This window comes from Guillardia theta, assembly GCF_000315625.1.
Source record: "Guillardia theta CCMP2712 unplaced genomic scaffold GUITHscaffold_60, whole genome shotgun sequence".
NCBI lineage: Eukaryota > Cryptophyceae > Pyrenomonadales > Geminigeraceae > Guillardia > Guillardia theta.
Genome location: NW_005434614.1, coordinates 306,472 through 332,034, shown reverse-complemented (window position 1 = coordinate 332,034; position 25,563 = coordinate 306,472). Strand labels below are relative to the sequence as shown.

Sequence of the window (25,563 nt, the reverse complement as noted above, 5' to 3'; positions counted from 1 at the left end):
GAGACTGACCGCCGCCGACTCACGGGTCCCCGGCCGGGCCCGACTAGCCTAGTAGTAGGCTCGCCCGGCGCGCCGGACTCACTGAGTCAGTCGCCGTCGGACCTGACCTCCCAGTGCCGCGCCCTGAGGCGGGCTCAAAATCGGGTCAATGCCGAATCCTCCTGGTCCTGCGATACTACTTTATATCTGTCCAGGTGTTTCCGCTGCCCTAGAACTTATGCCCCCATGGCCACGCCTCCGCGTCCTCTTGACAGCAGGCGAAATCTCCGCCCCTCTCCCTCCTAGACCCACGATCAGCCCCTCCCTCTACCTCTTCCACCCATCATCAGCCCCTACCCACCCCTCTACTGATCCCTTCCTCCTCTTCTCATCCCACCCCTCTCCCCTGCTTCCTCTCCTCCCTCGTTTCCTTGCATCTCCTGCTCTCCGTTCCTCTCCCTTCATTTTCTCCACCACTCCTTCTCTCTCATCGTCTTCCCTCGTATCTTCTCCTTTCATCCCATCCGCCTCTCCTTCCGTTCATTCATTCTGATCCCGCCCCCGCGTCCTCCTCCATCACACCACACTGCCACTTTTTTCTTCCCCTCCTGACCATACTGCTTTCTTCTTGTCCCGTCCAACCTCATCTCATGTCCCCCTTCATTCAAACCCCCTGGCACTTCTCTCTCCTCCAGCACCAGCACCAGCACTTCCCCCCTCTATCCTCTATCGTCTTCCCCCTCTCATGTCTCTCCACATTTGTTGTCGTTCCTGGAGTCGTCTGCTCAATCTGCTTCTCTTGTCTTTCCTCACCATTTTTTCGCTCTCTCTCTCTCCATCATTTCTCCGCTCACTTACATATCGCAGTCATTCCATCACTCTCCGCGAAGCTCCACGCTAGTGCCATCATGCTGCCATCTTACACCTGGAAGAAGCTCGAAGCCATCGACCCTCCTGTACAGCGAAGCTCCCATGGAATCAGCTGCATCAACAACGTCGCTTACGTCTTTGGAGGAGAGCACGTGGCTCGCACTCCTATCGACTCGACCGTCTTCAAGCTGGACCTCTCCGCTTCTCCCCTCAAGTGGCAGGCGATGGCTGCAGAGGGAGACGTTCCTCCTCCCCGGGTCGCGCACGCGCAAGCGGCGGTAGGCAGCAAGATCTACATCTTCGGGGGAAGGCAGGGGATTGGAATGAGCGAGGCTCCTCTCGCTGACATGTACGAGTTCGATGTCGCCGTCAACCGCTGGAGCCTCGTGGAGGCGAAGGGCGGGAGCCCTCCCGCTTGCCGCAGCTTCCACAGGATGGTTGCCGTCGGAAAGGATCTCTACGTCTTCGGAGGATGCGGGACGTCGGGAAGGTTGAGCGACCTGCACAGGTTCGACACGGAGCAGAAGACCTGGGAGCAGATGCCGTCATCCGACAAGATCCTCGGAAGAGGAGGAGCCTCGTTGCTGCATGCAGGACGGGAGCTCTTTGTTGTCGCCGGATTCTCAGGGAAGGAGATGAACGACGCACACGCCTTCGACTTGTCAAGCAGAGCCTGGACTGAGATCAGCGTGCCAGATCTGAGGGGCAGGAGCGTGTGCGGGGACTGCTGCCTCGGGCAGTTTGCGTGCGTCTTCGGGGGTGAGGTGGACCCTTCGGTGAGTCTGACCCCAGCAGCGAACAAGCAGGAAGTGACTTGAGCATCAGGACCGGGGGCATGAGGGAGCAGGAGCCTTCGCCAACGACCTCGTGCTGATCCACACGACATCCAAGACACTTGTCGTCCCCACCCCCGAGGAGGGGAGCGAAGCGCCTCCTCCGAGAGGCTGGACTGCCATGGCAGCAGGTGCCGCCCTCCTCGCTACTCCACTCGTTTTCCTGCTTCTCTCCCCTTCATCTGATTCCTTCCCTTGTCCTCTCGACCCTCATTGTCTTTCGGTCAGCGAGCGAGGGGAAAGCGATCCTATTCGGAGGTCTCAGTGGAGATGACGAGAACCCGACCAGGTGAGCTTGGAAGCTCACGGAGGGGGGGAGGAGAAGGCGGAAGGAGATGTAGAGGGGAGAAGGAATAAGAAGGGAAAGGAAGTTCAGCAGAGAACATTTGAGCGAGTCAGGAGGCTGGCAGGGGGAGGAGGGAAGGGATGTGGTGGGGAGAAATAACGGTTGTTGCAGGATGAATGATCTCTACATGCTCGAGCTCAAGGAAAACTGAGACTTGATTGAAATCAGAAGGCCGCTCAATGGAAAACGCTGCGCCGCCGCCGCCGCCGCCGCCGCTGAGGAGGAGGAGGAGGAGGGGAGATTTCGTGGATTGTTTGTAGCCAGCGATCTTGTATTTTGGTCTGTGGTCTTTTATAGGCTTTCGAACTTTGACCTGAATGAATCCATCTCCTCCTCGAACTTGATGCGAGCAGATTTGAATTCTCTTACCCAAGGGAGAACGCTGGAGATCAAAAGAATGCGCGTCAGTAGGAAGAAGAGAGAGAGAGAGCATCAGTAGGAAGGAGAGAGAGAAGGGGGGAGGCTGAACATGGAACATGAAAACAAGATTGACAACAAGCGATGAACCGACTTCTTCTGAGAGAATGAGACATTGCTTGTGATTGTACAGGTGTTGTCGTGATCAGCGTGAGTTTGAGACTGATATGATGGCAGTGGCCAACTAAAAGTCTCTCCCTCCTCCTCACCCGTCAGCAACGAGAGCGCTTCCCGACCACATGTCAAGCTCCATCTTCCAGTCCTCGCGCTTGTAGTCTTCTTCCTCCGGTCGGTGCAGGCTCCCAGCCCGACACAGCGGCCTCCTCCTCCTCACCTGCGGTCCTCCCGGGTCTGCTCCCCGACCTCCTGGCGCGTCACCTGCGAAGCCCTGCGAGAGTTTGTAGCGGAGAGACTGACGATCCTCGAAGTGATCGAGGGAGGAAGCGATGGGCAGGGAGCTTTCTCGAGGAGAGAAGGCGGGGATGGCAGGGGAGGCGCTCTTGGGAAGGAAGGGAGGAAGGGATCGCTGCCAAGCATTCCGAGCTTCTTCCCGCATCTTCATCTCCTCTATGGAGTCCACTTGATATCCAACCAGCTTCAGAGCGAACACAAGCATGTCCAGCTTCGTCACCATCACGTCTCGGATCTTGGCGTCTGCTCTCAGCCCCGTCCCAGCGTCAAAGACGACGCCTCCCACCTCCACCAGTCGGGGAGGACGATCGCAGGGCTGAGGAGGGCACGAAAACGATCCGTCGCGCCACTGGGAGCACTCGTGGCACCAGGTGGAAAGGCAGATGTCGTCAGGACGACGACAGGCCTGCACGTGTCCATCCAGCCTGAAGACAGTCTCGGGGAGGAGGAGAGCAGCTGAGGCAGAAGCGTACACAGCCAGCAGGAGCTCATCGGTGGTTCTGGTGAGGGGGAAGGAGAAGACGGACGCGAGGTCAGAGTCCAGCCCTCGGAGTGCCTGCGCTATCTCCTCCCTCAGCGTCGAGTTGGTGAAGACGCCAGCGCGGAGTATCCCAACCATCCACGAGAACATCGAGTTGCGAACCTTGTCTTCCAGCAGACGAAACCTGCACACCTCCGCCGAGCACTGTTGGAACATGTCGATCGCCTCGTATCCTTGCGCATACTTCCACGTGCCGGAGGGAACACAGTCCTTCGGCCCATCGGCGTTGCATCCTCCGACATAGTTCAAGCACGAGCACTTGACCCCCACCCCATAGTTAGGCCAAGTCTTGCACGCCACCTCGCACGTCCTTGCTTCCACGTTAGAGCTGTCATACCAGGATCGGAAGAGCCTGTTAGTTTCCATGCAGCAAGTCTGAGAAAAGACAAGAGAAGTCACGATACCACAAGTTTGCTTCCTCGGCACCCACCATGGTCGACTCGCCCATCCCATTCCACGTCCGGTACTGCACGCAGCACTCATACGTTGCCGAAACCTCGTCGTCCATGCTGATCTGCTGCCGCATCCTCGTACAGCATTTCATGAACTCGTCTTTGACCAGGGCTAGCAGACACGTCAACCCTCTCAGCTGATCAGAACGTGTACAGACCAGGAGAAGTCTCTGAGGTCAGTGAGCTCACGCACGCCTGAATGCAGTCCTGCACATTGTCGAAGTGAGTGTGAGAAGAGAGATGATGAACAGAGAGGTGAGAAGTCAGAAGAGAAGAGAAGAGAAGAGAAGAGAAGAGAAGAGAAGAGAAGAGAAGAGAAGAGAAGAGAAGAGAAGAGAAGAGAAGAGAAGAGAAGAGAAGAGAGGAGAAGAGCAGCAGAGCAGAGCAGAAGAAAGGATAGAAGAGAAGAGAATAGAGATGACACTGAGTGAGTGAGAAGAGACAAGACATATGAGATGAAAGGAGAAGAGAAAGAAGAAATCGAGCTTCACCGGCAAGGCATCACTGTAATTGTAGTTGCCGAACATGGTTGTCAAATTTGATGCCTGTTGCGGAGTCAAACTCTACAGCCCCGACCTCGTCACTTCTCACCACTCCTGTATCACTGAAAGAAGGTTTCCAGTTACATCGGATAGTGTCCGATCCTCCTCCTACCTCAAGCAGCAACCACACAGCCACAAGGCGTCGCAGCGCAGAGTGAGCCATCGCCTCAGGCTCTCTCCTCAATCATCTCAAGCTCATCAGCCTCTGACTTGCTCGTATCGCTTCCCCTCGCAGTGCTGCCCCCGCAGCTGCTGCATGTCACCATCCTGCTTTGACTAGCCGTTTCAAAGATAAGTGAAAAATCTCAACGGTCAAGACCAAGGGAGCCTGTACGGTCGGAGTCCGACCTCACTGCTGAGCCCCCCTCAGATCCATGATACCGACCGGGGCCCGGGGTGGGGGGTACTCACAGGATGCCACGGATCTGGCGGCCCGGATAGACTCAGTACAGTACTATCAAGCCGCCACCGTGACGGACACTGCAGGCGGCCCCCGTGACAGCGGGCGGCCTATTGATCACCGAGTCCGAACGGTAATTGTGTCAACTTGCCGGTCACCGGGTGACTCTGTGAGAGTCCGACGGTCCGAGCCACTGACTCGGACGAGTCCTGGCACCCGGTCAGCCCGGCCTGTCTCAACCCCAACTGCACACCGTGACTGTTCAGCCTTGAAACGGTTGGGCGACTCCGTCCGATCTCGGCGCCCGGCGGGGACCCGGGCCGGGCCCGCCGCGGCACCGGACGGTGGCCTGAGGTGAGAGTCACGCCCGGCCCCGGGCACTGCGGCACTCCGGTCGGACTCAGTGACGGCGTCCAATCTCCGGCCCATGATTCGGCGCGGTCGTTTCATCCGACGTTATTCTCGTTACAGATCCTGAGTACCCCCCACCCCCCAATGTCCTTGACTCTGATCCAAACAATACCCCCATTTTGATTACCCCACCCGACACTTAGTCAATACACATCCTCCCTACCCCGCTCGTGATCACAGCTATATATACACCCCCCAACTCGATATTGAAGTAGGGGTCATACCTAGCCATATTTATGATCTGTCTACCCCACCCCCTCTGAAATACTACCTACCCTATGGACATCTTGCTCAGATAGCGCGTGGAATCGAGGACCATGGGCAGAAGCCGATCGCGGGAGAGGTGAGGATGGTGACGGCGATGGGAGACGAAGATGGCAGGAGATCCGAAGAGAAGCAGAAGAGAAGAAGAAGAGAAGTGAACATGCTTGAGGAGCAGCAGACCGTGATAAAACAGTGCCAGACCAAACCAAGAGCGTGCAAAGACGGGTAGACTGGTTCAAGGGGCATAACGGCACTGGCGAGGGATGGGATCGGAGAGAAAGAGAGAAACATTTATGATAGATGCGCAAGAAGTAGAAAGGGAGCAAGATGAGAGAGCGAGAGCGAGAGATAGAATGAAGGGATGGGCCTGACAAAGCCATGTATTGGAAGTATTGGAATATCTGATACATTACCAAGTGAGAGAAGTCAGGAAGGAAGAGAAGAAGTTGCAGTAGGGCGTGATGTTGCGATTAAAATTCTGCCAAGCTTCTGACTGCCTGATGCGACAGGGACAGGGACAGGGACAGGGACAGGGACAGGGGGACAGGGACAGGGACAGGGACAGGGACAGGGACAGGAACAGGTACTCATGTGTATTCGGGAAGGAGGAGAAGAGAAGCTGAGACTAATTCTTCCAGGGATCGAGACAGGGACAGGGACAGGGACAGGGACAGGTAGATGAGGAATTTGAGATTCTGTATAGTCTGACTTGAACGCTTTCAGGGACCGGTACTCATCTTGACCGCAGCGATATTATGGTTTACCATGAGTTGCAGCGATCGCAATAGGGACAGAGACAGAGATCGCGAACGGTGTGTGTGTTATTCATGCGATGATTGTGACTCACTCTTCCACTCTCAGTGATCGCGAACGAGCAAATCAGAGCGCTGCCAGGAAGGTATAGCTCGCCCTTCGACCTGTCGACCTCTTTTAAACCTTGTGCAGGATGAAAACAAGAAGAACGATGATTCAAAACCGAGGTCAGAACAAGTTTGAAAGATGTTTGACTTGATGATGGGCGTCACAACAACAGCGTTCAAATCGCGCCAAAAGCACAAAACCCCCTCTTGGCGGGAGAGTATGATGTAATGATTTAGAAGCGCAACCATTGGAGCTGACACTTTCCTATGCTAGCTCACCTCGCAAAACAAGAAGAAAGCAGAGCCAGTTTCGATCGAGGAGAAGCTGCAAGAGCTGAAGAAGAGCAAAGAGGTTTCACAACCCTATGGCTCTCCTCCCTCTCACCACCCCTCAGGACTCTGCAAAACCTGTGTTCTTGACGAAAGAGCAGCGGCAGAAATTAGCATTGGAAAGGTCAAGGACAAGCATCCAACATCTTGAGTGCTCACGGTTTAACTCAGACTTGAACAAGAGAGAGAAGAGCATAAGAAGAAGGTGTTTGCTTCTCGTGCATCATCCTTCAACCAACCACTGGGCGATCCAGGCTGAAGAAGCCATGCTTCAAAGGCAGAAGATGATGGAGCAGCTGCGCCGTGACAGAGACAGAGACGGCAGAGAAAGGTTCAAGTGAGGAGATGAGATGCTGTCCTCACCTTCACCGCAGAGAGAGAGAGAGGGAGAGGGAGCGGGAGCGGGAGAAGGCAAAGGCAGAAAACAAAGATGATAAAGACGCCGAGGTACAAGTTTGGATCTATCTATGTGGATGCTTGATGATTTCTGTCAATAGAATGCAGAAACTCTGATCTCGCAGAAGGAGCTTGAACAAGTTCAGAAGAGATATCTAGGTGATTCATGCAGTGGTTCTGATTGTGGCAAGCAACCTTGATAATTCTCATCAGGAGGAGCAAAGGTCAAGAAGAAGGTCGTGAAGGTGACGGACAAATTCCGGTGAGTGTTGAAATTGGTTGTATGCTCCGCTGAACTTGACGTTCGTAGTTTCGCCTTCGACTGGGAGGCAACGGAAGACACTTCAGCTGACGTGAACCCTCTCTACAACAAGAAGCACGAGGCGCAGCTTTTGTTCGGGTACATGCTTGTTTGTTGTCTTTTAGCCTCTCACTTGCCTAGACGCGGTTTGCGCGCTGGTATTGACATGCGTGAGCAAAAGAAGAATTCGACATACGTTGAGAACCTCGAGGTAGTTGGAGCGGGTCTGCAACATGCGAAGATTGAAGTTGCTCCCAGGCGGTGCGAGCCAAGATCGCAGAGGAAGATGTCGATGCTGAGCAAGCAGAGGAGTACAGAAAGCATCAAGAGGAGATGAAGATGAAGATGAAGGAAGCGTACGCGTCTCGTGCCAAGGCGAGCCTGGACAGGAACATGGCGCTGCCAGGAAAGCATTGGATGGACAAGAAGCTAACGGACATGACGGAGAGAGACTGGAGAATCTTCCGCGAAGACTTTCAGATCGCAACTCGAGGAGGTAAACCTTGCAACCCCATCCGCAACTGGGAGGAGAGTGGACTACCGCCTGAGATCCTCGAGGCGATCAAGGAGAAGAAGTACAAGATTCCTTCTCCCATCCAAATGCAGTGCATCCCTCTCGGCCTCCTCAACAGGGACGTGGTCGGCATCGCTCAGACAGGCTCCGGTAAGACTGCCGCCTTCGTGCTTCCCATGCTCGTCTACATCTCCAAGCAGCCGCCCATCACTCAAGACACGGCGCCTGAAGGGCCTCTCGCGCTCATCCTCGCTCCCACCCGCGAGCTGGCGAACCAGATCTACGACGAGGCCATCACGTTCTGCAAGTTCATGAACATCCGCTGCTTCCCGCTGGTGGGCGGAGGAGGCGTCAAGAGTATCGAGGAGCAGGGCTTCACCGTCAGGCAGGGAGTAGAGATCCTCGTCGCTACTCCTGGACGTCTCATCGACTGCTTGGAGAGACGCCTGGTAGTGCTCAACCAGTGCAACTATGTCGTGCTTGATGAGGCCGATCGCATGATCGACATGGGCTTCGAGCCCCAGGTGCAGGCGATCCTCGACGCCATGCCAAGCTCCAACCTCAAGCCCGAGGACGACGCTGCGGAGGAAGGAAACCAAGAGTTCAGGTACAGGCAGACGTTCATGTTCTCTGCTACCATGCCGCCCGCCATTGAGCGCATCACGAGGAAGTACCTGAGGAGGCCGGCGTTTGTGACGGTAGGAGAAGCCGGTCAGACGGCTTCTACAGTCGAGCAGCACTTCATCTTCTGCTCGGAGAACCAGAAGAACGCTCGCCTCCTCGACCTCCTCGCGCGAGGAAAGCCTCCCATTATGGTGTTTGTGAACGCGCGCAAGAACTGCGATGTGCTTCACAAGGAGCTGAGCTCCAGGGGCCATCGAGTGACTCTGCTGCACGGTGGCAAGTCGCAGGAGGGACGCGAGGAGGCGCTGGACTCGTTCAAGAGCGGCCACTACGACATCATGGTCTGTACGGACGTTGCTGGACGCGGCATCGACATCTCAGGGGTGGAGCATGTGGTGAATTTCGACTGTCCCAAGAACATCGAGGACTACACGCATCGCATCGGAAGGACAGGACGAGCAGGTGAGCTCCTCCTCCTCTATCTCCTCCTCCCTGTCTCCTCCTCCTCCTTCTCCCTGTCTCCTCTTTTTCCTCCTCCTCCTCCTCCTCCTCCTCCTCTATCTCCTCCACTTTCTCTTCCTCCCTGTCTCCTCCTCCTCCTCCTCCTCCCCGTCTCCTCATTTTCCTCCACCTCCTCATCGTGTCCCTGCAGGCAAATCGGGAGTGGCGACGACGATCCTGACCCCGGAAGACACGCACATCTACTACGACCTCAAGGAGAAGCTTCAGGCGACCTCCCCCTCCTCCCCCCCCGTCGTTGTTGCTCACGGCCCTCGTAGGAAAGCAACCAGAACGTACCACGAGAGATCTTGTCGCATCCTGCCGCTCAGGTACCCGATCGCCGTCTCCTCTCCTTCTCCCCTCACTCCTTCCACAGCAGAAACCAGGAGCCGTTCCTCAGAAGCCGCGTCAGCAAGTTCAGGTTCTTGTTAGAAAAGTGAACGACGAAGGCGTAACGATTGTTTGCAGTACGTGGATGTGGAAGCTGGGCGGAGAGGAGGACCGCGGAATTGAGGAGGAGGAGGAGGAGTAGGAGCAGGAGTGTTGTGTTGCCTTGGCGTAAAGGAAGGTGTGCACTAGTAGCAAGAGCACACTCGCCGTGTGATGTTGGGGGTGATCCACAGCTCGTCTCCTTGAAGGGGAGGGCGAGGAAAGAAACACTTCCCCTGCAGCCCCTTGCAGTCAGCGTGCGAGCACGCGTACGGCCCTGCGCTCCTGAGACCGGCGGCTGTCAGTCAGGCATGAGACGGCAAGTCATACCCTGAGGTCAGCAGCAGATCTGTGCAGGAGATCCCCAGCTGGTAGGCCAACAGTTGCAAGGTCAGACGACCTCCCAGCGGCGCCTCCCATAGCCGCAGCCCGTTGTCGTCGAAGAGCATCCCCGACTCTCTGCGCACTCTTGTGAGAGTAAAACGACAGCAAGGGAAGGAGCAGGGGCAGGAGCAGGAGCAGGAGCAGGAGCAGGAGCAGGAGCAGGAGCAGGAGCAGGAGCAGGAGCAGGAGGAAGCTTGCCGGCAGGTCGCGTTGCATGAGGTTCCGATCTTCCCCAGCCTCCAGAAGCTGCTGTACGGCTGGCAGCTCCTCCTCCCCTCGTTGGCTGTGGCAGGAGCCCAGAGTCCGTGATCGCACGCGAGGCAGGTCGGAGACGCGGGAGAGTTGTTGAAGAAGCCAGAGGCACAGAAGCAGCTCTCTAGTCCGACCGAGAGCGACTTGGAGGTCCTGCAATGATGTCGGGAGAGGAGGGAAAAGGGAGGAGAGAGGAGAGAGGAGAGAGGAGAGAGGAGAGAGGAGAGAGGAGAGAGGCGAAGGATGTAGCGGATGCTCACATGCCGTCAGGACAGGCGACGCATCGCTTGAGGAACGAGGTTGCGTTGATCGCATAACCCCAGAAGTATCCTGCAGTCGACATGGTCAGTTCCCACGAGCTCGAGCATGCGAGGAAGCGACCGGTGTCACAGCTCTTGACACGTATCACGTTGTTGTACGTGACAGCAACGACGACGACGACGACGACGACAACAACAACAACAACAACAAGAGCCCAACACCTCCTTCGTTTCCCTATGACATTGAACAAGTTTCTTGTCGCAGAGTTGCTTCTTGGTTCCTTGGACCGAGACGTTCCCTTCACCAGCAGGACGTCCTTCTCTTCCTCGTCCTCCTTCGCTACCTCGTCTCTAATCTCTTCATCATTCGACACAAGATCGTCTCCTCGTGTCCAGCTCTCCTCAGCATCCTCCACCTCCCTCCTCCCATCTGCCTCCCCAGGAAGTCGAAATTCGGACTCCATGCAGGAGAGCAGGGAGGAGGGGCAGTTGTCGAACGAGAGAAGGAGAGAAAAGAGCGCAGATGGACAAGATGTCACACGTTGAGATCAGGCGAGGCAGTTCGATGAGAGGAGAGATCCGAGGGTGGCAAGTGGACCAGGACACGACCAGGGCCAGGAGCGACACTCTGCAGCAGCAGCAGCAGCAGCAGCAGCAACACAAGGCAACGGTAGGAGGAGCAGGTGAACTTGCTGATCGACGGGGTTACAGGAGCCCAGTAGCAGCAGCGAGAGGGAGCGAGCAGGGGAAGCGGGGGGGGCGCGGAGGAGGAGGAGCGAGGGGGGAGGGGAGGAGGGGGCGGGACTACTAGGATGAATAAAAACCAACAAGACAAGCGGAAGCGAGAGAGAGAGGAGAAAGAAGCGAGAGAAGAAGAAGCTTGATAGGAGATGTAGATGAGGGATGAGGGAAGATGGTCAAAGAAGACTCGCGTGTGATTTGTGCTTCATGTTTCCTACCTCACTGCAGATGGGCAACGTCTTGCTACTTTTACATCACAAATCATTACGTGCAAGAGCGAAAGAGAGAGAGCATTGGACTGAAGCAGCCTCTACATGCTCCTCTCACCTACATCCTAGTCTTGCTCGCTCCCTCACCTCCTCTCCATCACTCTCACTGGTCCAACATCCCTCCTGTCCCGGCACCTGCGAGTAAGAGTCACGAGGCTTTCGCTGCAGTCACTGACCCCGTGGGATCGTCGGGGGAAGGGATTCCGTAGCAGATGTACGCATCCTCGTATCCTGGACATGGTCAGGAGCAGGAGGAGAGAAGGAGCAGGAGTTTCACTTTCAACCACTTGATAACGATTCATCGGAGACGAGATATACATTCGTCCTCTGCCAAACATTCACTTCTACACCAGCGGAGGGCAACAAGACGCAGATCGTCGGCTCACATGACGAGGTAGAGGATGAAGAGCAACGCTACTCCCACCAGCCCTTGCTTCAGCACGCTCTCCTCTCTGCGCTCAGACGTCATTTGCATCGGAAACCAACTGTTGCAGCTGACAACCCGAAGATCCCGAGTATCCCTCTCTCCTGCTCGAGGATGGAGTCCCTCCCGTCCCTAACACGACAAGTCACAAATGATCGCATGCGGCAGGGCGTCTGCTCGCTGGCAACCTGGGACGGGATGAGACCAGCGGCAGCGGCAGGCCCTCGCTCTTGGGTCGCAACGAGTTATTCACCCTCTACTTCTCTCATACTTTACCTTCTCCAGGCCAACTTTGCCCAGGACCCCCTAAGAGCAGACAAGTGTGATCAGTGAGAGACGTAGGAGAAGACGACAACCGTTCTTCCTGAAGATGTCGCGTTTCCACCATCTACCAACCATCAAGTCAACCCATCCCACAGTGCCATCAGCTAATGCGTACATGCGGAGATGTCGTCATCAGAATCTCTTAGCTCTGTGTCATCACCGTCATCATCATCATCATCATCATCATCATCATCATCAAGAAATCAAAGACTATCAGAGGAGCCAACTCCACCCTCCTCTTCTCATCAAGACCTCTACTGGACGACTTTGCGCTGACCTGCTCGCAACCTGGTGCGGAACGAGTGCAGCTGTGACGGCTGACACCTCCGTGCTCGGCACAGAGAGGACGGAGAGAGAAGGAACGAGAGTCCAGGTGGGGGCGCAAAGCTCACTGCCAGCTGAGGGAGGGCTGGGGAGGGACGAACGAGCGCCGCCAAGATCAGCACGACGCGCGCCATGACGGTCACCATTTGCAAGAGCCTGCCTCAGATTAAACCGAGCCTGCCTCGTTCAATTGAGGACCTCTGTGTAACGACGTCAAGCAGGACTGCCTTGCTGCGAGCTCCTCGGCCTCCACGAGCTCCTCGGCCTCCACGCTTGTCCGAGCTCCTCGGCCTCCACGCTTGTCCGAGCTCTTCGGCCTCCACGCTTGTCCGAGCTCCTCGGCCTCCACGAGCTCCTCGGCCTCCACGCTTGTCCGAGCTCCTCGGCCTCCACGCTTGTCCGAGCTCCTCGGCCTCCACGCTTGTCCGAGCTCCTGCCCCGACGCCGCACATGCCCTTGCCGACGAGCAGCCGCCCTCTCCCCACGACCTCACCGACCCGAGCTCGGACACAGATGGGCAGGAGAGCCAACGCAGGCCGACAGGCTCAGGAGGCTTCTGGAGTGTGCGGGAGCACGAGGTCTTCCTGGAGCTCCTCGAGCAGCACGGCGTGCAAGAGAACAGGCCCGTGCGGGTAGACGGGCTGGTGCATGTAGGGCTTGGGCCGGGCGTGGCTAAGCAGATCGCAGAGGCGCTGGGGACGCGGACGCCAGCGCAAGTACGGTCGCACGCACAGAAGCATTTCCTGAGGGTCAGCCGGAGGCGAGCAAGAGGGCGGAGGGTCGGGGTCTGTTACGCACGATCATCAGCACGGGGAGTGGAAACAAACCAGACATGGTGGTCTTCATGAGAGAAACTCTCATATGGGATCGTCGCTTAAGCCCAACGCCAGTAAGGGGGATGTTGTCGGGCGGCAGTGATTGGCGAATGAATCATTGAGGGATGACAGACATGTTATAGACATGCTAGTTGATGATGATGAATAAAAGAAGTCAATGAGGTTGTCTGATGCTGTCATTTGCTCGTTCAATCCCAAAACCTATCCTCCCAGGATGTTTCCTCCTTGTTCGAGCTGCAGGCAGGAAGGCTGACGGGGAGGTTCTAAGGTAGAGGAGGCCAACAGCAGATCCCCTGGTCTTGGTTCCAAGGTAGGGGAGGCCAACAGCAGATCCCCTGGTCTTGGTTCTAAGGTAGAGGAGGCCAACAGCAGATCCCCTTGTCTTGGTTCTAAGGTAGAGGAGGCCAACAGCAGATCCCCTTGTCTTGGTTCTAAGGTAGAGGAGGCCAACAGCAGATCCCCTTGTCTTGCTGGTCTGAGTGAAGCTTGTAGAAAGCATCCGTCCATTTCGACCCCCTGCCACAAGACGGTCACATGCGGCGAGTAGACGCGACCAGCTCATACCCAGGCAACGTGCGAGCACTGCAGTCATGTACCTTCGCCTCGGTCCCCACGCAGCTGACGGACCCAAGCCACTAGACGCAAGTGAGTCACGAAGAGCAAGTCCAGCTGGTCCCCGTACCACCACGATGACGCCATCGTCAGGTGGGAACGTGGCGGGGGTGGTGATGGCCCCGCATACTCCATCTGGAGCGTAGCAAGTGCTGGGTCGCCCCCTCAAGCCCAGGGCATTGCAGGCTACGAGGCCAGTCCCTTGCGAGGTGGCGCCGGTGATGGTGCCCCACTTAGAGTCGTGAAGAATCTCAAGCCTGCGACCCTGTCAGCGACTCCAGCTGCCGGCCAGCTGAGCAAGACAAGCAGCCGTGGCCTTCAGCGCATGACACCATGCGCGTGTCGCTCACTTCCGTGTCCTGCAGGATGCAGGAAGGCATGGTGCAGCCTCCCCTGCCGTACGTCACGCAAGCCATGCAGCAACAGATCCATACCACACGCTGTACGCTGCCAGCACACACACCCCGCACTCCACCAGGTTGGGGCAGTACTTGGGGGTCAGCTGGACGAGGACGTCAAGCTTGACCCGCGAGCTCTCGCCCCATCCTCACCGGACCGATCACAGCTGGGGCGCTGAAGCCGTAGAAGTTGACAGCTCTGACTCGGAACATGTACGCCTGGTCGTTTGTAAGGCCCTCGTAGACATACGTGTAGCTCCCGGAGCTGCGAGGCGACGAGACGATAAGACAAGACGATGGAGAAGCCTGTACATACCTCGTGACAGCTAACTGCACTGCTCCTGTCCATGTCGTCCCTCCGTCTGTGGAGTACTCGAGCGTGTAATCTTGAAGCAGAGAGAGTGAGTGTCGTCAAGACATGTCTTGCCTCCCATCTCTCACTCAGAATGCTGATGTCTCCGTTGTATGAGGACTCCGACCACCGCATGGTGACCCTCGTGTCCTCCGCTCTCCCTGTAGTGCACGTGCTCGCAGCTCCCCTGCCCGCGTCCTCGTAACAATCTGAAGAAGCAGTCAGATCCCCTACCAACTTGCCACCCAGTTACAGCACCAGCAGTGAAGTTGAGAGGGGAGGAGGCGACGGTGCCAACAGGGTCGACGATGATGACGGCGCTGGGGAGGGAAGAGTTGAACGTGCTGTACGCGAGCAGGCGGAAGGAGTAGCTCGCAGCGTTGGCGAGCTCAGCCCCCGAGGCATCTTTGGTGACGTGGAAGGTGGAGGAGAGAGGGTCCAGGTTTGAAGTCTGAGAGAGGAGGAGGCGTCGTTGGGTAGAGCTGAGAGCGGCCACCGACCTCGTCTGTGCCGCGATGGGATACTGACCGTCAGGAGGAGCACCGTTAGTGAGCCCGGGGATCTTGTCTGTCCATGTCCCGTCAGCCGTTAGGATCTCCAGCGTGTACCCTGAGATCGCTCGCCCCCCGTTCCACAAGGGAGGGTCCCAGGCCAGCCAGACCTGCCGGTTCCCGGCCTGAGCTCTGCCGTTGACGGGCTGGAGAGGCTCCTGGACGAAGGGGACGAAGGCAGGGGAGGGAGCGGAGAGGACCGGGACCTTCTGCCGTCCGTAACCAGCGAAGTAGCCCAGCCTGCTGATGGCGCTGACCTTGAAGAACCAGGGGACGAAGTTGACGAGGCCGGGCACGACCGTGTAGTTGGTGCTGAGGGAGCCTGTGCGGGCTACCTTAACCTCGTAGGTGCCATTGGGGAGGGGAGAGGCGGCGTAGATGATGTAGTCCGTGATCGGAGAGCCTCCCGTGTCCTCAGGGGCCACCCAGGCCACGTTCGCCTTCTCGTCGCACAAGAGATTGACGTTGTCACAGGGCAGCGCCTGCACGAGGGGAGGAGGATAGGGCCCTCGAGCATACACGCACGCCCCTCCCTGCTCGCTCGAGAAGTAGCATCGTCCTGCGGGGAGGCAGTCGGAGCCCACGACTTGGCAGCAGAAGTCTGGCTGCTGCTCCTCCCCCTGCCTGTCAAGGACGCTGATGGTAGAGAAGAGCTCGGAGGTGTCCCAGCAGCATACCTCGAAGCTGCTTCCCTCCTGCGTGGAGAGCGCGAACTTTTCATCTCCGACCTCGCTGACGGTGACGTTGCCCATGGTGACGTTGGAAGGGCAATCGAGGAGGGAGGCCTCGGAGCCAGAGCAGGACAGGTTCGTCAGCCAGATCTTCTTGTGAGTGAAGCTGGAGCTGAGCTGGACAGACCCACAGGTGGGGCCCCCACAAACTTGAGGCCTCGGCCTGAGCCCGAGGGAGTGACAGGCAACGTCCCCGCTGCTGTTGGTGAAGAAACCAGACACGCCTCCCCACACGCCTGCATGGAGCACCTCCACCCTGAGTAGAACATGCCAGTCAGCTGCTGGACCTCCCGCCTCCTCCCTCTCCCTCCCTGCCTTCCCGTCCCCCTCCGCCTGCCTCTCCCTCCTCTCCCTGTGGTCTCTTACCTGCATCCTCCTCCAGTGCAGTTGATGAAGCGGGTGTTCAATCCAGACCTCGCTGACGAGCAGGCAGGGAGCGAGCAGCCTCCCCAAAGCTCGTAGTTGGGCTCGAGACACACCCCGCAGGCCTGCATGTGGGGACACCAGCGGGGAGTGACGGGCCCGATGACCGACGGGTCTCCTTCCCCATACAGGTTGATGGCTCTGACGCGGAGGAGGTAGGGTTTGTCGTTCAGCATGCAGGGTAGCATGTACGAGGTCGTCCTTGCATCCTGCTTCGACTGCGCCACGTGCTCCGTCCATGTCGCGCCTGCATCGAGCGAGTACTCGACGTGGTAGCCTGTCACGTCCATCCCTCCGTCGTCGGCGGGAGGGTTCCAGGTGATGGGGATGCGCGTGTCCCCTGAGTACCCGACGGTGCAGCTGGTCCACTCCCGCGACTCGTAGCAGGAGGCGTTGAAGCCCTGGACCTGGTAGGGGACGCGGCCGACGGGGAAGAGGGAGAGGTTGGTGCTGGGAAGAGATAGCTGGAAGTTGTTGTATGCTCTAATCCGGAAGTGATACTTGTAGTTGTTCATCAGTGGGTTCCCCTGAGCATCAGTCTTGACTAGGAAGGTCGTCAGGACGACAGGAGGAGGAGGGAGATGGCAGTTCGGCACGTCCTCCGCTCGCGTCTTGACCAGGAGGGAGTCCTGCTGCGGAGAGGAGGAGGAGATGGGGTAAGTTCTGTCGGGGGGGACCGAACCATAGGCAAGACCCTCCGAGGGGACCTGCTGCCATGTGAAAGAAGCAGCGACAGGACGAGGATCTTTCCTGCCCCAGGGCACGGAAGTGCTGGAGCAGCCGTGAGGGTCCCCGCAGAGGAGCGAAGAGTCCAGGTCGTGCGCGATCTCCACCGCGTAGCTCGCGATGGGTCGCCCGCCATCGAAGGCAGGAGCCGTCCAGGAGAGCCAGACTTGGCGGTTGCCGGCATGAGCGATGAGGGAGGTGGGAGGATCGGAGGCAGCGACCCAAGGCATGCTGTCTCGGGTGAGGGAGGAGAAGGAGCCGTAGCCGAGCTTGTTCCTCGCTGAGACTCTGAAGTACCAGGGGATGAAGTTGGTCAGCCGAGTGACGCAGACTGAGGTGGAGGCGCCGGGAGAGAAGAAAGGCTGACCATCCCACTGCGAGTTGCCCTCGATGAAAGGAGCCTGCGCAGGAGTGAGGAGGAGCGGGAGGTCAGGAAGTGAAGGAGCGAAAGAAGGATGGAGAGGAGAGGAGAGGAGAGGAGAGGAGAGGAGAGGAGGGGAGGGGAGGGGAGAGGAGAGGAGAGGAGGGGAGGGGAGAGGGGAGGAGGGATGGGGCCGAGGGTGTCTTGCCTTGTCAATCTTGTACTCGAGGATCGGTAAGCCTCCTGTGTCAGCCGGAGCCTTCCAGTAGACTTTGACGCGCTGATCCCACGGCACCAGGGACAACTCCTGAGAGGAGGAGATCAACACCAGGAGAGGGGGGGGAATAAAGGAAAGGGGGAGGAAGGGAGGGAGGGGAGAGAGGGGGGAGGAGCGAGTGCAAGGGATGGAAGGAGGAGGGAAGGAGAAGAGGGAGCGGAGCTACTTACTGTTGGCTGATAGGGAAGGGCGTTGGGAACGCACTCAAAGTTTCTTTCGAGGGAGACGTAGCATCGACCAACGGGCTGACAAACCTGAGGAGAATCAAGGAGGGGGAGGGAAGGAGGAGGAGGAGAGGAGGACAGGAAGAGGAGGAGGGAGAGAGGAAGAGAGGAGGACAGGAAGAGGACGAGGAGGAGAGGAGGACAAGAAGAGGAGGAGAAGGAGGAGGAGAGGAGGAGGAGGAGGTACAATTGAGGAAGCTTGAGGGAATGGATGGGTGCAGGAGGGAAATGGAGGATCGGAAGGAAAAAAGAGGAAGTGGTTCTAGGGGGCAGGGAGGGCAAGAGCAGGAGGGAGGCAGTGAAGGGAACAGGGCCTCACCTCAGATCGGTTGCCGCAGCAGAGGCTCGTGTTGTCATATTGATTCTCCCCCACCTGCTCCAGCAGCTCAGGGGAGGTGGAAAAGCCCAACAGTTGCCCACCAGGTTGTGGGTGGTGCAGTGATACGGCTCCTTCTTGTAGAGAGTCCCCGTCGAGTTGGGAGGCGCCGGGCTGGGAAAGAGCTGGGGGAGTCCAGCTGGTCTGACCGTGACGCCGGTGAGGCTCGAGAGGCCGAGCTGCTTGAGGGAGCCAAGCAAGCCACTGTCTCCGAGGTTGAGGTAGGAGGTCAGAGAGGTCACCAGAGAGGAGGAGGAGGAGGCAGAGGCCGTGAACTTGAAGGCCACGACAACGAGCTTGTCCGAGGTCGCCTGACGCGCCTGCTGCTCCCGGCGCACGACAGTGGTGGCGCCGGCAGTGACTGAGAGGACGGTGATCCTACAAGGAGCTGAGCAGTACTGACTGAAACTCTGCTTGAAAGTCTGGAGCTGGTCGGAGGAGAGGGAGCTGTAGCCGAACAGCGCGACCTCGCTCCTGATCTCCACGCGCTGCTGGTCCACCACGAAGTTGTTGAGGCCACACTGAAACTCGACCTCGTCCTGGTGATTGCGAAGACGTCAGGGCAGCGTACGAGAGAGGAGGAGGGAAGAAGCACGTTGAGAGAGTGTAGAGAAGGCAGTGGGAGAGAGCAGGAGGAGGAGGAAGAGAACGAAGAGGAGGAGGAAGTCAACATCAACCCACCCAAGTTCCCTCGATGTCAGAGAGTGCGGGGATGCGGGATGTATTGCAGGCAGCGTAGAGGTGGCAGTAGCCGTCTCCGAACCACATGCACCCGCAGCTGCTGGACCTCAAGCACGCTTCCTCGCACACACTCAGCGTGTGGTTGTTGCGGCCGCACAGAGACTTGGCTGCTGCCGATGCTCCTGCCACCCGCAACCCGTACGCCTCCGTCTTCATGAAGCTCTCGATCTTGCAGCTGCTGCTGCATCCGTCTCCGCTCACCACGTTCCCGTCATCGCACTCCTCCGTGAAGAAGACGTCCTCCCCGAACCACCTCACCGTGCTCCTTGCCTGCAGCACTCCGTTGCCGCACCCGCTGTACGGCGCTCGCAGCGAGCAGGAGCAGGAGGAGGAGCAGTTGTGGGGAGCGGTACCAAGAGACGCCTGAAGGCCGAGGGTGCTGCCGAACAAGCAGCGCTGGAAACAAGCGCAGGCCTCGCAGTCGCCGCCTTTACAGCTCTCCCATCGCATGTAGGAAGGGACCTGAGGCCGATGCGCGTTCTTCCATGCGACGATCCCGATCCCGACGCCGCCCCCGGCGAGGAGAAGGACGAGGAGAGCAAGGGCGAGCATGAAGTTCCTCAGCCCGCGGCTCCTGTACGGCAGCCCCGAGCTCGCTCGCAGACTCTCAACCCACCGAGTTCTGTCCTCCTCCGTCTCGGCCCCGAGCTTGACGGACGAGCTCTAGAGGCGGGGCCAGGTTCAGCTGGAGAAGAGCAGGGAAGGAGGAGAGAGGAAGGGGGAGAGAGGGAGGAGCAGAGAGGAAGGAGATCGGGCTCACCCGCGTGCAGATCTCGAAGAGAAGCTTGTCGTCCCTCCTGCCGCCGCTCTTGATCTCAGCATTTCGGATCTTGAGCTGCTCGCTCTGCTCTCCGTCCCTCCTCCACAGGACCTGCGTGAAGGGATCGAGCTGGTAGAACCTCATCCTCCACGCCATCGCCTCCTTCCCTTCCCCCTTAACCAGCTCCTGCAGCGTCCCCTCGCAAGGGACCAGCTGCTTGCTCACCTCCTCCGTCCACCTCAGCCCCACGTAGAGGATGCTCTCCTTTCCGCTCCCATCCTCAATCCTCTCGCCTGTGATGCTCCGGAGGGGATATGCCTTGCAAACGACCCGCTCGTTCCTCTTCAGACCATCGTGGAACGTGAGAACTTCAGGTGCTGTCTCTGCCTCCTCCTGCTTCTCCTTCCCCCCTCCTTCCTCCCTCCACTCTCGAGCCTCGATCGTCACCATCCCTACCAGCTCGGATCCAGCTGACCCGAGGTGCAGGACCTGCAGGCGGAGCCGGTCGGTTCGCTTGCCCAGCACGGCAAACCTGCACGCGCTGCTCCACTTGGGGCTCGCGTCTCCTCCTCTCACGCAGGTGCGGAACGTCTGGTGACCTGCCACGTCCTGCCAGTGAAAGTCCGAGTCGTCGTGCCGGCCCGCCATCCATGCAGGAGGCTCCCTGGGCTCTTGTGAGCATAGCAAGGGGAGGAGCGAGGACAGGAGTGCTTCACTGAGACAGGATGAGGAGGCAGAGCGGGAGAGAGGAGAGAGGAGAGAGGAGAGAGGAGAGAGGAGAGGGGAGAGAGGAGAGGGGAGAGAGGAGAGAGGAGAGATGTGTTGGGGGGGAAGGGGGAGGAAGATTGGAGGGCGAGGGAGGGCTGTGGAGAGGAGAGGAAGAGGAGGGAGTATGAGGTGCAGAAGGCGATACCCGTCGTTGGTCCCGTGGAGCCTCTGGTACCGCTGACTGATGAAGGCGTCGAGGGAGGAGAGAATTTCAGACCGACGGTTGTCTCCCAGCTTGCCGCTCCTCCACTTGTCAAACCCCTGGGCCCTCGAGCTGGACTCGAGCTCAACGACGCAGACAGCCTTGGTCCATTCTTGGGTGGGGAGGGCAGAGGCTCGGAGGATGAAGACTTCCAGCAGGCCCTGCGGCCTCTGCGACTCTTTGACTCCAGGAGGGCCGACCGGAGAGCGTGGAGGAGGATCTGCGAGATAGCGAGAGAGTGGTGAGGGAGAGGGAATGGCAGGGGGAGATGGAGGAGGAGGTGGGGAGGGAGAGGGGGAGGAGGAGGGAGAGGGAAGGGCATTCAAGTTGAGAGGGAAGGAAAGGGATAGAAGGATGATGGAAGTAGAAGCAAGTTTCAACCCTGAGGCCTCGCGTATGGTTCGGAGGGCACGTTGTCCTGTCACAAGGTCACAAGTGTGCAGGAGGAGGCACGAGGGGTTCACCCTGAAGGGATAGTAGGGGGTACTGCTGGTGAAGGAGATGGAGACTGCGATGAGAGTGACAACAAGTCAAGGCTGAACGCGAGGAGTCACCTGCGTTGAGATGCGACGAGAGGGTCGTCGACCTCAGATCGATCTAGTCACAGTCGTCAGCTCGTGTCAAACTAGTCAAACGGCTGCTGTCACCAGCGACCTCAGCCTCTCGAGCTGCAGCTGGGCCTCTTCACCCTTGACATCGCTGACAGCTGGCAGTCGCAACAGTCAACGTCTCGAGGAAACAACATTCAAGTACCGTGGTAAAGAACTCCTTTGACTTCCACTGAGCCGGAAACAAACTCGACGATCTCAACTCTAGCCAGTGCGATCATTCTTTACACGTTGCAGATCAGTTGCAACCTGTCTGACTCAATTCCGAGGGCGTTGGCGATCATGAAAGAAATCTTCTTCTTGAGGATCCTCTGACATGAAAAAGTCACAAGATTGCCCGCACACTTTCAACGACGTCAAACCAGATCTCTCTCGGATTCTGGAATGAAATTGTCATAGTCCTGTTCGAGGGTCTGCCAAGGAACAAGTTACAAGAGTCGGGTCGAGCTGAAGGGGAGTAGAGGTCCGGGCAGGTGTGAAGGAGTTTTATCAAAGCATCTCACCATGACAAAGGGAGTCGAACTGCGTCGATCTTCTTCTCTCAACGTTGAGAATGTATCCGGCAGTCCGCTCTTCTGTCTCGTGCGTCACCACCAACGACCAACACATTCCTGATCAACCTCCAGCTTCGACCAGGAGAAATTTCCGTGGGAGACGTTCGTGTGGACATGGCTGGAGCAGAGTGAGGAGGGAGAGGAACAGTTCGTAGCAGTTCACCCTTCACGCTCTTCCTCCTTCCGCTGCGGGCTGTAGTCGTTCTTCGGCATCGAGTAGACCGCACCTGTCATGGATGGCCGTCGGTAAGCACGTGGAATAGCAAGGGGCACACTAGACCTTGGTAGATGAAATCGCTCCCCTGAACAAACTCATGGTGGGTTGAGTCTGTGAAGGTGAAGTTTTCCTTCAACAAGACACGTCAATCATACATCTTGTAGCAGACAATCCTTGCCTGATCTATATGCTCTCTGTATGGGGTCGAGAAATCGATAGTTTGCATCAAAAGCTCTTCATCTTCCAGGTATTGCATGACAAAGGTTAGACAAGTAGACTAGTCGATGCTTCTCAATCACCAGCAGCTATATCTGCCGCACTCACATTCCCGTTCAAAGGATAGACTTGCTCGAACTTTTCTCGGCTATGTAGAGTGTGAGTGAATAAAAGGTATAACTTGAGCAATTACATCTGATGGAAATTTGCGTTCCTGAACCTGTCTCCATTCGATACTGACTGAGAGAGCAAATCAGCCCAGAATGCAACAGGAGTCAATCACTGACCTCCATCTCCACCTGCTCCAGAATGCTCAACTCAGCCGGTCGAACCTCCGAAGATGTTGAATGGAGAGACTGAGCTGGCGGGACCTTCCCTGTAACCTGACGGAGGATCTTCGAAGTCCCTTTCTCTTGAGCAAAGCCCGAGGGAGGTTGGGGTGACTCTGGCGACAAGTTTGCCATTGATCTGGCCGGGCTCTCCATCCTCTTCTCTGCCCTCGACATCAAGACGCGAGATGGGCTTTCGGCAGCCGGTTGAGGTTTGGTCGAAGCCTGAGCTGAGTAGCCGGGCTCTGTGCTGGGAGAGCTCTCGACGGCAGGGTTGCAGTCTTCCACTCGAGGCAGGCGGCAGATCTTAGCCGGTGACCTCTGACTGCCGCCTGTTCTTGTCACTGGTGCTGGCCACAGACTCATCCAAGAAGGCCTTTCCCCATCGACCTGGAACATAGGGGGGGTGGTCGAAACAACCATGGTGGAGCTTGAGTCCATACGATTGAGCCTCGTTTCCAGGAGCTGCAGCCTGTCTTGTGACTGGACGCTGCCGCTCCCCTCGAGCTCCTCTATCGAACGCTCTAGCACAGCGATTCGGTCTTGCTCCACGCTCCAGTCCGCCATGGCCCTCATACCTCCTTGCAGTCAGTGAGCTGTCCCACAGAGCCGTCCGGCAGGTGATCTCAGACTTTCTTCTCTCCGTCCTGTCTTGCCGTATCCTCTCTCCTCTCCCTTCCTCTCCATCCTCCCTCACCGTCCGTGCTGTGCATTTCCTGCCGTCAGGCGCAACATCTTTTGACTTCAAATGGCCCCAACCACGGTAGGGTCACCCATGATGTCACACGGGTGTTTCACACCTGCTTTGGAGGGGTAGACAGAGGACCCTACCCTGGTGACAAAAGTTTTCATTTGAACTGAATGACAGATGTGACTTGCCATGTGATAAGGACCGGTAGTTTGGTGGTGATGCAGGGGGGTGGAGTAATTCGACACGCCTCAGTCACGAACTTTATTTAGTCATACCATGATTTTAAATTCAAATTTCAGCCGGGGCCGCGTGTAGCGACGGTGGTCCGTGTCAGATCCCGGAGTCCAGGCATACTACGGTGCGCCGCTCCTCGCCGCGGACCGCGCGCCGGCCCGGGCCCGGGCCGTTCAACGTTTCGGCCCAGCCGCCGCCTTACTACTTTGAGTAAAAGACCGATGCCATCGGATGAAGTTTCCCCCATGATGCCGTGTGACAGCTTTCTTGTGACACGTAGCCTCCCGGAGCCTCCGTGCGGCCCCCCGGCCCCGGCCGGGTGAGTCAGCCAGTCCTGCCCCCGCGTCACTCACACTCTTTAATCATACTAACGCCGTGTATAGTTTTACTCAAAGTGCATCACTATCTTACTACTGATGTTAGTTAACTTTGAGATGATAGTACGGGCGCGGCTCAGGGCCGGCGGCCCCCGGCGCATCCTCGTCATGTCCCGAACGCCTCGAGGTCTTAACTGGAGTCATCCGAGCCTGTCAGCCTTGACTGAGTCCATGCCGGAGGCCTCGTGACCATGAAGTAAGGCAGCGATGCTTCAATTAGGACTACATTTCGCTGACTTGATTTCTGAACCTAGTCTCCCGAGTCCGCCTCAAATTATCCTTGATGACCCTAATGAGTACCCCTCGAAGAAGGCTTGTTCGCACCGGTACTTGATGCAACCCCGCTCAGCGATAGATACAAATGAGACTAGGCTGAGAAATTAAATCGAAATCACATTTTTTCGTGTTTTTATCCAAACTGAGGTCGAATTCAAGCTTCCCAAAATTGATCGAAATAGTTGAAATTAACTCGAGAACTTTGAAACTAAGGATCTCAAGATATGCAGGAGCTAGATCTGGAGGCAAACCCGTGGGGGCGAGGAAATCCAAAGGCAACCGAACGGAGTGGAGAAAGAGAAGAAGAGGAGGAAGAAGAAGAGGAAGAAGAACAAGTGGAAGACGAAGACGATACGAGAGCTTGCTGTACAGAACAAGAGGAAGAGCGTGTTCTACTGAGGAGTACAAGGAGAAGGGAGCGAAACTCAGAAGCAAAGAGCACATCATTCGAAGGAAAGGCCCTCCGACAAGACGCTGAAACATTGCCTCCCTTCATTGTCTGAACGTTGCCTCAGTCCTCATCTGCATGGACAAACAGAGGAAATCAAACATGGGCCCAAATAAGTGCTGCAATCACGGAACGTGTGCTATCGTCGGTTACTGCCTGCACGAAATATTCAACCCTAAGGCGTCTGGGCACGGCGTGACAACGACTTGCCATGAATGTCATTCTCTGCAGCAGGTGAAATCAAACAGGAGGAGGAGCTCAGATTGTGTAGCCTCCCCGCGACAGAAGAAAACCCTTGTTGACGAAGTTGTTCTGCAAGACACGATCCCCCGCAGCGAAGACAAGCTCATCGTGTCTTGTCCTGATGTCAAGACAAGCGAGCAAGAATGCGAAGAGTACATGACGCGGATACGAGACCTTCCGGTTCTGATGTGAGAGAAAGAGATGTGAGACAAGAGATGTGAGAGAGAATATGAGAGAAGCGAATATTCAGATGACATCGTTGAAGTTACAACCTGGGGTTTTTTAAGACGCGCGTTGAACGCGGTAATGGCTAAGTTTGGAGGGATTTGTTGGAGGATTAAAAGTTGCATGGCTTCAGACAAGCGTTTGTCACATACCGCACAAGAAGAAGCATTTCAAGATTTCTTTCATGCTCTCAAAAAGATTCCCATGAATCTCATCAAGGCAACGTTGAAAGCAATGATGAACCATGTAGCATGATATGCTTCAAGCTCTCTTACTCTCAACATCTCAAGGGCCTCACAAGGTCTTTCTTGCAACTTTCATGTGAAAACGAACATGAGAGTGAAACAGCGAAACGATCGAGTGAGTTGTGCATCTACGACGCTGCATCCCACAACGACAGCTGCATCA

General features: G+C 57.0%; 7 protein-coding genes across 7 annotated transcripts in view; 4 read left to right on the top strand and 3 right to left on the bottom strand.

Moving 5' to 3' along the window:
* Window positions 1-844: 844 nt before the first annotated feature.
* GUITHDRAFT_164415 (hypothetical protein) lies at window positions 845-2,179 on the top strand (the record flags this gene model as incomplete). The annotated part of the gene is made up of 4 exons (XM_005828312.1): window positions 845-1,625; window positions 1,675-1,813; window positions 1,911-1,971; window positions 2,140-2,179. Exons 1-4 carry the CDS (start codon window positions 888-890, stop codon window positions 2,177-2,179), a joined length of 978 nt encoding a protein of 325 aa, XP_005828369.1. The 5' UTR covers window positions 845-887.
* Window positions 2,180-2,650: 471 nt separating this feature from the next.
* Window positions 2,651-4,554, bottom strand: GUITHDRAFT_112602 (hypothetical protein; the record flags this gene model as incomplete). Its single annotated transcript, XM_005828311.1, has 5 exons — window positions 2,651-3,772; window positions 3,828-3,961; window positions 4,008-4,056; window positions 4,341-4,394; window positions 4,441-4,554. 5 exons carry the CDS (start codon window positions 4,552-4,554, stop codon window positions 2,651-2,653), a joined length of 1,473 nt encoding a protein of 490 aa, XP_005828368.1.
* Window positions 4,555-6,663: 2,109 nt separating this feature from the next.
* Window positions 6,664-9,569, top strand: GUITHDRAFT_96054 (hypothetical protein). The gene is made up of 14 exons (XM_005828310.1): window positions 6,664-6,678; window positions 6,722-6,780; window positions 6,828-6,861; window positions 6,911-6,987; window positions 7,031-7,103; window positions 7,154-7,211; window positions 7,266-7,314; window positions 7,363-7,452; window positions 7,495-7,564; window positions 7,612-8,953; window positions 9,144-9,220; window positions 9,271-9,321; window positions 9,369-9,413; window positions 9,461-9,569. The coding sequence occupies exons 4-14, from the start codon at window positions 6,923-6,925 to the stop codon at window positions 9,503-9,505; spliced, it is 1,965 nt and encodes a 654-aa protein (XP_005828367.1). The 5' UTR covers window positions 6,664-6,678; window positions 6,722-6,780; window positions 6,828-6,861; window positions 6,911-6,922; the 3' UTR covers window positions 9,506-9,569.
* Window positions 9,570-11,292: 1,723 nt separating this feature from the next.
* GUITHDRAFT_153855 (hypothetical protein) lies at window positions 11,293-12,545 on the bottom strand. Its single transcript, XM_005828309.1, has 9 exons — window positions 12,353-12,545; window positions 12,191-12,223; window positions 12,108-12,139; window positions 12,028-12,057; window positions 11,940-11,980; window positions 11,830-11,883; window positions 11,714-11,779; window positions 11,605-11,654; window positions 11,293-11,558 (listed from the first exon to the last, which is right to left on the bottom strand). The coding sequence occupies exons 1-9, from the start codon at window positions 12,531-12,533 to the stop codon at window positions 11,476-11,478; spliced, it is 570 nt and encodes a 189-aa protein (XP_005828366.1). The 5' UTR covers window positions 12,534-12,545; the 3' UTR covers window positions 11,293-11,475.
* A 1,121-nt stretch (window positions 12,546-13,666) lies between these two features.
* Window positions 13,667-23,228, bottom strand: GUITHDRAFT_142075 (hypothetical protein; the record flags this gene model as incomplete). Its single annotated transcript, XM_005828308.1, has 30 exons — window positions 13,667-13,751; window positions 13,800-13,870; window positions 13,918-14,112; window positions 14,198-14,240; window positions 14,282-14,349; window positions 14,399-14,510; window positions 14,562-14,631; window positions 14,687-14,806; window positions 14,856-16,135; window positions 16,246-17,429; window positions 17,837-17,920; window positions 18,210-18,263; window positions 18,311-18,805; window positions 18,948-19,670; window positions 19,768-20,482; window positions 20,681-20,957; window positions 21,119-21,155; window positions 21,202-21,245; window positions 21,292-21,334; window positions 21,385-21,443; window positions 21,491-21,567; window positions 21,595-21,656; window positions 21,708-21,758; window positions 21,849-21,920; window positions 21,966-22,017; window positions 22,063-22,126; window positions 22,180-22,246; window positions 22,441-22,480; window positions 22,526-22,572; window positions 22,620-23,228. The coding sequence occupies 30 exons, from the start codon at window positions 23,226-23,228 to the stop codon at window positions 13,667-13,669; spliced, it is 6,900 nt and encodes a 2,299-aa protein (XP_005828365.1).
* Window positions 23,229-24,765: 1,537 nt separating this feature from the next.
* On the top strand, window positions 24,766-25,122 carry GUITHDRAFT_112598 (hypothetical protein; the record flags this gene model as incomplete). Its single annotated transcript, XM_005828307.1, has 1 exon — window positions 24,766-25,122. The coding sequence occupies one exon, from the start codon at window positions 24,766-24,768 to the stop codon at window positions 25,120-25,122; it is 357 nt and encodes a 118-aa protein (XP_005828364.1).
* Window positions 25,123-25,488: 366 nt separating this feature from the next.
* GUITHDRAFT_142074 (hypothetical protein) overlaps window positions 25,489-25,563 on the top strand; it is a gene marked incomplete at both ends in the record, with an annotated part of 1,105 nt that continues 1,030 nt past the window's right edge. Inside the window, one exon of the mRNA XM_005828306.1 lies at window positions 25,489-25,515. Coding sequence (XP_005828363.1) covers window positions 25,489-25,515 — 27 coding nt within the window. The remainder of the gene's footprint in view (window positions 25,516-25,563) is intronic.

Excerpts from the sequence above, each read along its gene's own strand:
- GUITHDRAFT_96054 (XM_005828310.1), top strand. The coding sequence starts at position 6,923 with ATGCTTCAAAGGCAGAAGATGATGGAGCAGCTGCGCCGTGACAGAGAC. Across the intron at positions 7,453-7,494 it reads GAGGCGCAGCTTTTGTTCGG|ACGCGGTTTGCGCGCTGGTA; the intron begins GTACATGCTTGT and ends TCACTTGCCTAG. Across the intron at positions 8,954-9,143 it reads CGGAAGGACAGGACGAGCAG|GCAAATCGGGAGTGGCGACG; the intron begins GTGAGCTCCTCC and ends GTGTCCCTGCAG.
- GUITHDRAFT_153855 (XM_005828309.1), bottom strand. The coding sequence starts at position 12,533 with ATGGCGCGCGTCGTGCTGATCTTGGCGGCGCTCGTTCGTCCCTCCCCA. Across the intron at positions 12,224-12,352 it reads CCGCACCAGGTTGCGAGCAG|AGCTAAGAGATTCTGATGAC; the intron begins GTCAGCGCAAAG and ends GTGATGACACAG. Across the intron at positions 11,981-12,027 it reads GCAAAGTTGGCCTGGAGAAG|AGCGAGGGCCTGCCGCTGCC; the intron begins GTAAAGTATGAG and ends TTGCGACCCAAG.